Source organism: Gopherus evgoodei, chromosome 18 (assembly GCF_007399415.2).
Source record: "Gopherus evgoodei ecotype Sinaloan lineage chromosome 18, rGopEvg1_v1.p, whole genome shotgun sequence".
NCBI lineage: Eukaryota > Metazoa > Chordata > Testudines > Testudinidae > Gopherus > Gopherus evgoodei.
Genome location: NC_044339.1, coordinates 16,865,698 through 16,879,114, shown reverse-complemented (window position 1 = coordinate 16,879,114; position 13,417 = coordinate 16,865,698). Strand labels below are relative to the sequence as shown.

At 40.7% G+C, this 13,417-nt stretch overlaps 1 protein-coding gene across 1 annotated transcript in view; it reads left to right on the top strand.

The window, feature by feature from the left end:
• The window catches only part of CFAP74 (cilia and flagella associated protein 74), a 95,468-nt gene that overhangs the window by 28,630 nt on the left and 53,421 nt on the right, over positions 1-13,417 (top strand). The window contains 7 exon segments of the mRNA XM_030537518.1: positions 1,399-1,501; positions 2,370-2,397; positions 2,400-2,526; positions 6,379-6,589; positions 7,533-7,629; positions 7,632-7,712; positions 13,155-13,310. Coding sequence (XP_030393378.1) covers positions 1,399-1,501; positions 2,370-2,397; positions 2,400-2,526; positions 6,379-6,589; positions 7,533-7,629; positions 7,632-7,712; positions 13,155-13,310 — 803 coding nt within the window.

Here is a 13,417-nt window from a genome sequence, read left to right as displayed (position 1 = left end):
ACAGGAGGGACATAGCTACCACCTCTCAAGGAGGTGGACTACCTATGCCGATGGGAGAAGCTCTCCCATTGGTGAAGGTAGCATCTTCACTAAGTGCTACAGCGGCATAACAAGTGTAGACAAGCCCTTAGAAATCTCCAGCCATACCACTTAGTGCTGTGATCCTGCGAGGTCTCACAAGCTAAGCAGGGACTTGAATAGAGGCCCCAGAGGAAAATCCAGATAGTGTGGGTGAGTCAGTAGTTGGGATCCTTCCTTTTGAGTCTGTTGTGACAATGTCACTCTGTGGTTTTAGGGGGCACTGTATTGCTGGCGGAGTTGAGTTTTGATTTAGATATACAATCCTGGACACTCAGAGGCTCGTTGTTCCCTTGACACTTTTAACCGGGGAAAAGCTGAATTCCAAATCAAATGATTACATATCTTACTTACCTCTGACGTTTCACATGGATATGGTAGTTTTCACTGTGTTTACTAAAACTGCTGCACAGTGTTCTGTGCCCTGTTTCTGTTACATCTCTGCATTGTACTTCAGTGGTAAATGAGATGAGCGCAATCTACGTTGCTTTATGTTTTTGTAAATAACTACTATTAGTTTTTATTTTATGCCAGAAACTCTCAACAAAATATCTGTAAATCAACTGTACGTGTATATTAGAACCTTATACATTGGAAAGGTATTGTATATTTTCCCCTATTATTCTTCGGTTTTTCTTTGGCATTATGGACAAGGTGCCAACAATTAAGTCCAGTGAATTCATTACTTGACTCTTCTTGCTGAATCTTATATCTCAAGCAAATATATTGTATCTACTAGAATAGAATCTAGGATGGTAGTAGTTAGAGATGGAAAGACCAACTGGTTAAAGATTAACCAAATACATTTTTCTTTATTGTTAATATTTAAATTCATGTTACTAGTTATGGGATTTTCTCAGGCTTGATTTGGGCATACCATGTATGAAAAAGCCCATATTTAGGGGTATATCTGTAGTCTGTAAACAGTAGAGCAACTTATGCAAGCATCAGCCTTGAGGGTTTTAGTAAATGTCATTGTATGTCTTGGTTATATAACCAACACCTGAATTTTTACTATATGTTAGTGGCTAGACATTGATCTCGATATGAAACACACCTACTGATATCAAAGTTTAAGAAAATACATTGTTGAGGCAAACTATCTGAAGGACTTTGTGGCCCTTTGAAACTTAAATGGTTCTAAGTAGAAGACTCTTCCAATTGTTCTATTTTACTGTACCCATTATCATAGTAAACACAGTGTAACCTACAGGAGGAATGCTTGGCAACATTAACAATTACTGTTTGCCAGGTTAGTCATTTTAATGCTGAATGCTTCACAGCAGGATGCGAACCTGAAAGGCTTTATTCTACCAACAGAATTCGTCAGAAAGAAGCAAAGGAAGAACTGAAAACTCAGGAGCATATGGAAAAAAGGATGCAAGCTGTGCTGTCCCTGAAAAACAACATAACTTCCAATAGGGTACCTCTACAACTGCTAAGATTAGTAGTGATGCAATTGATTCTCTGGAGTGACAGATTTTAATGAAAACCATTTCAGTGTTCAGCATGCCCTTGGTATGACATGACCTAGGAGTCTAGTGACTAAAGGTTAGAGTCAGACTCAGGGCCAAATTCAAATACCCTCACTCTCATTGAGTAAGTACCTTATTCCATAAGCAGTTCACTTACTTCAGTGGCACCACATCTAGAATATGGTATTCCATGAGTAAGGGGATCAGAATCTGGCCTATAGGATGGTTGATTGTCTTGCTCTTAATACAGAAATATTTTATGTTAAAATAAAACAGTTAGCATAACATAACAGTTAAATAGTTTAAACCAACAGGAAAATGAAGAAATTCAGATTTAAACCTATCATAATTTGTTTTACCTGTTTGAACCTATGTATTCCAGAGTCTGAAAAGATGGTCTTAACTATCTTAACTAGCCACTGATTGTATTATAACCACCAATGCCTTCCACACGTTGCATAGAGTAACTTGTTTCAGGGGAGGGCCCTGGAGAAGGAGGTTGGAGGTCAAGAGACATGGTTCATGCATTTAGTCCTGACCCAGCCACAGCTCTTTGCCAGAAGCAGGAGTAATCTGTGTGAGCTGGGGGTGCAATTGACTCAACTATTGCAAATAAAATAAGGTGCAATTAAAGAATTTTCAAAAACCAAACAAACCCAAAGACAAGTTCAACTATTAAAAAGAATAAAGCAACCTCTTGGTAGAAACATCCACCACCAATCTGTGACTAGAGAAAGGGACTAAAATCAGATTCTGTATGTTGTATTCCATATTGTGTGAGTAAAATATGTAACTGTTATTTGCATGACTTCGTAGGAAACCCTTCGAACCCTCCAGGTGAGGGACAAGCAAAGGCTCTTGAGGCAAAAATGCAAGAGGTGAAGATGAGAGGAGCTATTCTGGCAGAAGGAGGTGACGTCACCAAGGAGATTTTTCTCCATAAACAGCGTGTTGAGTTAGAAAGGCAGAAGCAGTAAGCAGTCATTTCTTCATGTACTTTTTACTCCAGGTCGATACTCATACAGGAGTGAATCTCCACCTCACTCCACTCAGAAACTGAAAACATGAAATCTATATTGCTGTTAGCCTTGCTACCCCAGGGAACTGAACTGATTCTTGGAATCTTGTGTAGCTAGAAACTATCGATCCAAATCCTTAGATCATATGAATTGGCAAAGCTTTATTGCCTCAAAGAAGTTAGGTTGATTTATATCAGTTGAGTATTTGACTCATCTGTTTTTCCTTATAGTTTAAAAAAGTGTGAAGGAGTCACTGGTTCATATCCAAACTGTGACCCAACCTGCCACTGCAGCTGTGCAGGTACAACTTACCACACCTAAAGACACCCATTAAGTCAGTGGAGCGCTGCATGGGAGTCAATCCACATGGATTGAATTGCAGGATTGGGGTCTTTGTAAGACCAAAGTTGTTGCCATCTAAGCATGACTAGATGGCCCACATGCATAGGTCTGAAGTTTTGTCCATTCTCTGGCCAGGTGTCCATGTCATGAAAACCCCAGCAGAGGGAAGTGGAACTCTTATTAACAGATGCACCAGTAAGGCTATGGATGACTGGCCAGGGAGACTTCTAGGTTAGGACTGAAGCAGATTGAGGAGGCAGTGTGGGAACTAATAACTAGTGCACTTGATATCTGTAGAAATAGAAGACTTCAATCTTTGGAGCTGTGAACCAGCCACTTTCAATCAGCACTAAATGCACATTAAAAAAATTAATGAATAAACATTCTGCAGGGGTTATGGATACTCTGTCCTTGAAAAGACTGCCTTTTTTTTTTTAGGCTTAATCCTTCATCTTTTTCACTATTTCCCCTTGTAATTTACATAACAGTCCCAGTGTGGATCATATGTTCTGCTAGACTTGCTATTGGCTGTATATGACAGTATGTTGCTTAAAGCAGTTCCTTTCTAATTTCAGCTATTACTCTGCTAACTATTTCTCCGAGTGCCTTTGTTTTTCTCTTAGTCCTTTCTTCCCATAACAGAGATGATCTGTGCTCTGTCTCCTTTCTGAGTCTCAACCTGAGCATATGTCCCTGAATTATTTACAGAATAATTAATTCTTTAACCATTGTAATCTGTAATTTAATTTGTGCTGTTCAATTTTAAAAAGATAGCAAAATTACATATAAAATGTGATTTAGGCCTAATATGATGTTCTGTTATTAAACTTTCTGTAGACTGAAATGTAACTCATGAACTAATTGTAGGGAAGAAAGATGGTCTTAGGTAAGGCACAGCACTGGGAGTCAAGCATCCGCTGCCATTTCTGGCACTGGTACTTTCTGTGCCTTGGTTTCCCCAAATGTAAACTGGAGGTTACGCCACATAACTGCTTCACGGGAATGTTGCAAGGCTAAATTAGCAATTTGTTAATATAAGGAATTTGTGATATAAGGGTCAATATATAAGTGCAAAAGGTAATGTCCTGCCTATATTTAGAATCAGCAATCATTTACAAACAAATCAGCTGAAAATGTAAACCTCAGAAGCTAATAGAATCTTTACTATAATAATTTCTGTTTCTGAAAATTATACAGAACCTAAAGGTATATAGATGAAAGAAATAGAAATAGCAATTTTTCCTCTAGATTCTGTTAATTCCCTTCTCAACAGAATGGCCCCACTAACACTCATTTTTTAGCTTTGTGTAACTGCCCTAGACTGCTAGCTAAAGTCTGTACTTTAAAGAGATATGGCTTCAAAATCAGATAATTTCAGACAGAAGTGTGTTTTCTATTCCTACAAGTAACATTTAAGATTATGATAACGAAAGAGAATAGAGAAAAAATTTCTTCCTGCTTTTTCAGTTTGTTTACTTTGTGTGTCGACTAAACTTTGGTTATAGTCAGTTTCAACGATATTTGGTTTGGTCCTTGATACAGCACAGGGAAGAGAAAGAACATTTTAAAATATAAGAAAATGTTATTGCAAAAATCACAGAAATTGTCAGAGGGATTTAGGGGCAGATATAGGATCTCAAATTACGTCTCTATCTTTAAGGTACTTATATGGTCTCCATTACCATGGTATCTGAGCATCCCAAACTTTGTACTGTATTTATCCTCACAACATTGCTGTGAGGCAGAGATGTACTAGAACTACTAAAAGCACTAGAACTGCTAGTATTGGAACTGAGGCATAGAGAGACTGAGGGCTTGTTTACATAGCATGGCAAATGCACATTACAGGGGTGTGATTTCTAAAACACGCTAACCTGTTGTATACTAATTGTTCCATGTAGATGGTGTGCACTAAACATTACCTACTGTGCTTTAACATAGTATTGTTGGGTACTGTTAGGGGGCTTATTCCTTCACCCTCTCACTTTCCTGGTCCTTCTCACACGAACAGAGAGCAACAATACCCAAAGTCCAAAGGCACAAACAATTCGATGTTTATTGGGGTGAACTTCCAGCAAGCATGAGTCCAGTTTCCTTCCTCAGTGTCCCCCCTTTCCAGCTCTGCCACCACAGAGCCTTGCCTGTGTCCCTGTTTCTGTTCCCATCTCCCCCTTTAGCAAAACATGATCCCAATGCCCCATCCCCAGTCCCTGTTCTCAACCCTCCCACCCACCTTACTTCCTGATTGACTGCAGACTAGATAGTAAAAGTTGAGTTCTGCTTAGCTATACGTTAACCAATTACTATACTGAAATTTAACTAACCAATCCTAACATATTGTAACATGGTTATTTAACCAATTATATCCCACCACCTTAATTCGTTTACACCCAACAAAATTAATTATACAGCAGACAGAAACAATTACAGAACCAGACAGAAACCATGCAAATAAACATACAAAACAATACAGAAGGGAGGAATTCACAACTACATCTATACAGACATAAGGGTTTTCCAGCTGTGTCTATTGATAAGTGAGTTCTTACCAGACCGAAAACTATTAAACTAAATTTCCTTTTACATGTTCCAGGCTATTTCATTTCTCTGGAGATGATAGATCGGCTCACCTTCCTAACAGCCCCAGATTGCCTTATTTCAATGTGACTAGCTTGGAATTTGAGGATGTGACCATACATTTTCCAGTTTATGGCTGGACTCTGCTGCTTAGCTTAAGAAATAGACCTCAGACTGTCACAGTAGGAGAAGGCCATTATACAGACAGACAGTGATTTTGATTCTTTCTTTTATACCTCTTTAACTAGCTAAGTGATAAGAATACACCTAAATTCTTAAAGTATAGGCCTTTGCAGACAGGCCTGAATATCTATATCCTAACAGGTACTTTTGTATGCATTAGCACAATCTACAAGGACTAATTAGTGTGCTTTAAAAATCACACCTCTGTAGTGCGCAATGATATACTTGTAGATGTGCCATAAGTGAATCACTTAAGGTCACACAAAGTCTGTGGCAGAGCAGAGACTTGAATCTATGTCTACCAAGTCCCAGGCTAGTGACCTAGCCCCTAGACAGTCCTTTGAGTTCTTTATTATAAACTGACTAGATCGCAAGTTTACAATATCCCATTAAAAGATAAAGCCAGAAGTGAGTCGAGAACATTACAGTTTGAAAATCTTACGTCACTTTCAGCCTTGGGGAATGGGCCCATGATATCCTTCCCAAATAAGTCTTTTTAAAAGTCATAGTTGAAAATATTAGTCTGTAGATAAGTAGAAATCATTAAAATCCCATGGTATCTTGACATACACAGATCATCACTGCAGTATAGCTTAAAGGCTCAAAAAAATCTGGATCCTTTGGTAGTATTGTTCGTGCACAACAATGGCTTCTTTCTTACTTTCTTTCTGGTTTCTGTTCATTTTTTAAATTCTTTAATACAGAGAATTTACAGAACAGCAGAAATCTAGAAAAATTGAGATTGTAGCTCGGATTTTGCAAGAGGAAGCGTATGTAGAGAAACAGAAAAAACATCAAGCTCGGGCAGAGGCACTTAGGAGTCAGGGTAAACTTCAGGATTCCTTAAAGTGGAGAATCAAAACATGGCAGTATATTGAGAATGCCTGTGAAGATCCAGCTGCAGCAGTACTGCAGGTAAGCAATGCTATTATACCTAACAACTTTAGAGAATTGGTCAAATGTTTTAGGGCTGCTGTTATCAGAGTGGCAGGGAAATAGTATTTTTTCACCCCTGAAAATTAATAGTTTGAGTTGGTGGTTGTGAACAAGCATTTGCATGGCTAGAGCCTGGTGCTGTAGAGTACATGTGAGCAGGCAATGGGATAGTTCCCCCATCAGGTATCTCAATAGTCATCAGCATCAGTCTGCTAGTCCAGTTCTGACACTCTCTTGAGATGGAATACTTCCTTATTTAACTCAGAAGTAAAAATGTAGTTGTAGGCTTAGTTTCAGATTAGTGTTTGTCACAAGTGACAACACAGCTCTGTTTGGAGCCTCTCCACGCAGCTTTTATACTAAGCAAGTGGGGTAGTTTTTTCAAGACTTGTTTATTCTCCTTAACCAGTGCCTACAAGTATTTTACCTCCATAATATTCCAGGCTTCCGCTGGTTCAGAGAGAAGGAGGGTGCAGTTTTGTCCCCAGCTTAGATCCCCCCATGTGACTTCTGGTCTGGTGTAAGTCTTTGTTATTTAAAAAAAAGAAAAGAAAGGAAAAATGTATCTGCCGGTGAAAATAGGCACAGTACAACATTGTTAAAAACACCACATGAAATTGGGCTGCATCATTTATTAGAGGTTGAAGCAGCTTCCTGGCAGTACACATTAATGAATAACCTTATGCCTGAACATTAGTTTCCAACCTACTAACTCCTGCAATTGACATGATGTGATTTCTTGTAACATACGGTTTTCACTGTGCACAATGTCTTAGAGATTAATTAGGCATAAAATAGTCCCAGACATCCATACTTCATAGCCTATTAAAATATTATTAAGTGTCTGTTCTTAAGGTATTGCTGCTGGAGTAAAACAATAGTTTCAATAGTCCCTTGGAATTTTGCTCCTGTCTCATTGTAGAAGTCTTGGCGCACTCCATCAGCTTGTTCCTTAGTTGATGACAAATCTAGTTCTGTGGTGGATTTTTCTGAAACAGCATTGCAAGATACGAGCCATGAAATGATGATGAAGAGGCGAATGAGACTCTAGCTGAGCCAGAGTTTACAGGACTTTGGAGTCCAAGAATGTAACTTATACAAGGTAAAACTTTTAATTTCTCATTTTATCCCCTGCGTTTTTCCCACTGTTAGTTTCCTAGACACTGGACTTCTCACTGCCTTTAGAAGTTTTTCAGCTCTTGCTATCACTGTGTGAATGTGCACTCAAAGTCTTGCATGAAGAATTCATTTGAAAAGTTTTGTTTTAAAGAAGGTACCTGCAGATGCAAATCTTAACCAGAACCAATAATGTGTTAAAATACTTATCAGTCAAGTAGTTGAAGTTTGCCACTATATTCTCATAATGTTTGTTCTCTTATATAGAGAAAATTAACTGGCTTAGTTTTAGTTCCAAGATTTGTGGAGACATATATCACTTCATGTTTGCTGGTTTGTTTGACTTTTAAAACTGAACATGACATTCTGTTGAGCTGGTAATGAAGATCATTTCACGTGGAAAACATTTTTTTCACCCAGTGCTTGGCATAGAAAGCACATCTTTCAGTATAGCAAAGTAACAACATTTAAAGCTCTGATCAGAAATAAATAATGTACTTATGCAAAGTGGAAACTGCTGTTTTCATAATGTCGCCAAGCTCTTGCACATTTTCCTAAGGCATACCTTCCATAGATCTCTTTTTTTAAGTCACATGTGATCTTGAGAGTAGAATTTAGCATCAAAGGGCACCATCAGTAAAAATGTATTTTCTTTCCATGGAAAAAATAATTGGCATCAAAGCTGAGATGGCTGTAAAGTTAGTTGACTTTGTTGAGCAGTCAGTCACTCAGGAAGTTCAGAAAAAGACTCACTTTAAGTGGAGAAGAGGCAGTATTGCTGTATACAAAAGTCAGAACATAGTGTTGCCCAGGTGCAAAGTACAAAACAAGTGGAAGGTTGGAATTTCTTTCATACAGCAGTTGGGAGGCTGGTTTCCAGCTGAAGAGAAGTAGCAAAGAAAGAAGCCAAACAGGGTTGACAAGATTCCAGTCACAGGCTCCTCTACCAACTATGGCATTCTTCTCGTACAAACTATCCTTTATAAACACCTCTGATCAGTTATTTATACCCCCGAAGTCCTTGCTTGTTGAAGTCAAGAGAGTTGCACATCAGGGATAAATTTGGCTCACAGTGTTTCAGATGAACCAGTATGTATAATAGAGCTTAGCCAGCCTTAACCCAGTAAGCTTAATTCAGCTCCAAAGCTTAGTTTTAGCATAATAGGTTCACTGGAAAGAAATCACAATATTTTGCAGTGTTTGTAAATTTCTGTAGATGACTAAATTTTTGCATTTGCAATTCCAATTAAATGATTATTTTGTTTAACTGATTGATGATGTGGTCCCTCTGTAATGCTAGCCAGTTTGCAAGGTAAACAACCTGGAAACAACATAGGCCAGTGTAAAGTGCGGAAACAGTTTCTCATTCAGTGGCAAAAGTACCTACTTCTCTCATATTTCCATTAAGCCAGTCCTACTGTTCATACTCAGGGGCAGGTTTGCTCTTAGTTATATCAGTGTAAACCTGAAGTAACTCCCTGAGTACAATTTATTGTTAAAATAAATCCTCTTACAAGCTTCCCTCTGTTGAGATAATTTTTCCCAAGATGCTTTGAGAGCCTTGGCTAACAGGCATCATGAAGTGCAAAATATTCCATTATTAATTCTAATTTCTGTGTAAACACTGCACTATCATGTGACCAGTTAAACACAATATACTGGAAAGCAGTACAGACCCGCACCATGAAATGGACATGCTTAACAACAGGAACCATTCTTGAACTTAATGGAGCCACTCCAGATAGATACTGATGTAGAGGATGACAGTGTCTGTCCCTCTGTCTCATTGACACAAGTAAGGGTGTTTTACCTGGTTGAGGGCTGTGTACGTCTTCTGGATTTGCCCTTGTATTTTCTGAGCATCTAACCTCTTTACAGTGATAAAGAGATTTTCACGTCCAGATGCTGATAACCCAGAATCTCTCATTCACTCTTTATACTATGTTAAACCCAGAGAGTGAGAGGCGGGTGTGCAGCTGTCAACATTGTGTTGCTTTTTGGCTGGTAAGCAGCTGGGCTTCTGATTCCCTCCTGCTCAGAGACTGGATTTATTTATTTATTTGTCACTATATAAAATGTGTTTATAGTGTTGTGACATTACCCAGGGTACAATCTGGACTGATGAACAGCTGTCCTCCCCCAGATCTCCAACCTGGGGTGCCTTTTACAGTGCTTGGCTGTGAGAGCTATCACTCCTGGTCTGCTCTACATACCTCTAGCATGTAAATTACTCATAGATTTACTGCAAGACTGCTATGGCCAGCCACCCTTGAATTTAGGGGCAGCTCCAGGACACCAGCATGCCAAGCACGTGCCTGGGGTGGCAAGTCGTGGGGGGCACTCTGCCGGTTGCCGTGAGGGCAGCAGGCAGGCTGCCTTTGGCAGCATGCCTATGGAGGGTCCGCTGGTCCCACGGCTTCGGCGGACCTCCCGCAGGCTGCCACCGAATTCGCGGGACGGGGACCTCCCGCAGGCGAGCCGCTGAAGGCAGCCTGCCTGCCATGCTTGGGGCGGCAAAATGCCTAGAGCCACCTCTGCTTGAATTACACTGCAGAGCATCACCAGCAAATTCCCAGACCCGGACTTTCCCCCCAAAATGTGTGTCTTGTACTGCCCAGCTTTTTCCTGGACAATAAAAGTTCATATAAAGTCTATCATTTTATTAACAGAAAATGATATACACAAATCTTGTCCAACGCTGTTTCCTTTGTTCTTCAGATGTTGTGGAAACCTTGGATAGACAGAAGGGAGGAATAGTTTGGGGCGCCTTCTATCTCTTCTTATAGTTCTTTCTCTTCTTCGAGAATCATTTCCAGCTGAGGTTCAGGAGACAAAAGTCTGTGTGGACAGGAACCCTCAGCTGTTTCTTTTGTCAAGATGTAGATTTCTGACCACGTCCTCTTTCCTACCAAAGAATGGCCACTTAACCAGGTGGTAGTCCATTTGATTTTGTTGACACTTGGCTGAGACATTGGCCTGGTTTGTGACTCTTCCTCAGACTCAAAACATGTCTTTAGTAATATCATAAGTAGAATCCTGTAGCTTTATGTAATATGTTGCCCCCCGTCCTGATTTTTCACATTTGCTGTCTGGTCACCCTAAGTGTGTGGCTGGCTCTAGCCGGGTGGCATGGCAGCATGGTAAGGGGGCAGGGAGCAGGGTGGGATAGAGGGCAAGGGAGTTCGAGGGGTGGTCAGGGGCTCAGGGTGTGGAGAAGGCTCGGGGTGGTCAGTGCATGGTGAACAAGGGGGTTGAATGGGGCAGGAGTTCCAGGGGGGCCAGGGAGAAGGGGTGGTTGGATGGCGTAGAGGTCCAGGGGATGGGGGAGCAGTCAGGAATGAGAGGAGGGGTTGGATGGGGGACAGTGGGGGGCAGTTAAGGGTGAGGGGAAGTTAGGGGTGGCGAGTCTGGGGGCGGTCAGGGAGAAGGGGTGATTGGATGGGGCAGGGGTTTTGGGGGGTCGTCAGGAAGGGGGGGAGGTCCAGGGGTGGTCAGGGGACAGGGAGATGGGGGGGTGGATGGGGCAGGGGTCCCGGGGATCTGTCAGGAGCGAGAAGCAGGGGAGGCTGGATAGGGGCTGGGGGCTGGGCCAATGCTGCCTGTTTAGGGAGGCACAGCCTCCCCTAACCGGCCCTCCATACCATTTCTGAAACCCGATGCAGCCCTCAGGCCAAAAAGTTTGCCCACCCCTGGGGTTTAGAGGCATGGAAAAAAGAGGACGAGTTATTGAAAAGATTGAGACTGTTTAGTTTAGAGGGGAGACAAAGAGTAGAGGTATGATAGAGGTATATAAAATATAAATGGTATGTGAGGGGAAGTCAGGTGCTTGAGTTTATTCTTGTGTGTTATACAAGAGCCTGGGGACATTCAATGAAAGAGAAAGACAAGACATTTAAAACTGATCAAAGGAAACTTCTATACAGCACACACCTAGTCCCACTGGGAGGTTTCTTCCCTTACATGAAACATAAAATGTCTGATTCCTTTTCAGCTGGCTGAAACCCTGAAGGCACAATTTCTGTTTTTTTGATTTGCATAAACTGATGGACAGAATTTATCCTCCAGCTTCTGGTCCCTACAATGAGGCAATAGTAAACTCCTGTGATTCTTTATCATGATACCCAAGTATTTTGATTATTAATTGCATCATTTTTTACTATTTTCCACTTGCTTAAACTACAGACTATAGTTTGGTAACCAGCAACAAACTGCCATTTGGGCTTTAGCTCAGTTCGGAATTGAAACAAGGGTGGAGAGGATCAGCAACAGTACATAAAATTCCTCCTCAGTAGATTGTCCCGTAATGATTATCATTATGTGGATGGAACTTTTGGAAGAATGCTAGTAATCAGAAAGAGAACTTAAAATGAGAGGGTTGAATGCCTAAATATTTACTGTAACACTTTCTATCTATTCAGTTCACTGCCGCTTTACCTCTTATATAGACGACAGTTTTCAGTACTTGTATTCAGCTGTTCCTCTCCTTGACTCTTTAAATGTAAAAAGAGAAAAACCTGAATTATCTGGAGTAAGTGAGAAATGGCCCAAACCACATATTTCCTTTTTATGCAATATATTGGAATTACACACATGTTCAAAACGGCACAGGCAGATTTTCTTACGCTTTTGAAAAATTGGACCTATAGTCTTTTTCTTTTAAATGATAGCTTCTTCAGCTTTTCCTGAAAGGGCCACATTCTTTCTGATAACTTTATCCATCTCTGTGGAAACTCCATGCATGCATCTGAGAGCAGATTTGGCAAATATGTTTTGTTAACCTACAGCAGTGGTTCCCAAACTTGTTCCGCTGCTTGTGCAGGGAAAGCCCCTGGCGGGCCGGGCCAGTTTGTTTACCTGCCGCGTCCGCAGGTTCCACTGATTGTGGCTCCCACTGGCCGCAGTTCGCTGCTCCAGGGACGTACTGGCCACTGCTTCCAGCAGCTCCCAGTGGCCTGGAGCAGCAGACCGTGGTCACTGGGAGCCACAATTGGCCAAACCACAGACGCAGCAGGTAAACAAACCTGCCCGGCCCACCAGGGGCTTTCCCTGCACAAGCGGCAGAACAAGTTTGGGAACCACTGACTTACAGTATCATATTCTCTTCTTACTGTCTAGTCTAGAGAATACATGAGCCTGATTTTCAAGAGGCCTCAGATTAGCCTTTAATTTTGAATGCATAACCATTTGTCTGTCTACATGCTGCATTTGCACATACAAATCAACTGGTTATACACCTAGCTATCCAATCAGTGCCTGCTAATTAAAATATGAAAATTGAGTTTTCTAGAACAGATTTAAGGCACAAATTTGAAAGCTCAAAATTAGGGTTCTGTTCTGAAAATTTGGTGAAATGCAAGCATGTTCAAAAAATCTGTGAACTATGGTTTCTTATCAATAAATTACCATTTTTATTGATTTCAATTATTAGGTACCAAAGATGAAACAGATCCAAAACCACTAGGTGCAAGTAAAATGGAAAGAAAGATTTTCACTGAAAACTTGGAGAAACTTCGAAGTGGAATTATTCACAAACAAGTTGTGTCCGGTCATGAATTTAAGGGGTGTCCTTTTTATAGCAAACCAAGTCTTATCACTTCAAGGTGGTGCACATTTTGCATTGTGGCTTTGTGTATTTACTGTATATACAAACCCAGTGTCTCAGTCAAAAGCTCATTGCAATCAAAGGCAAGA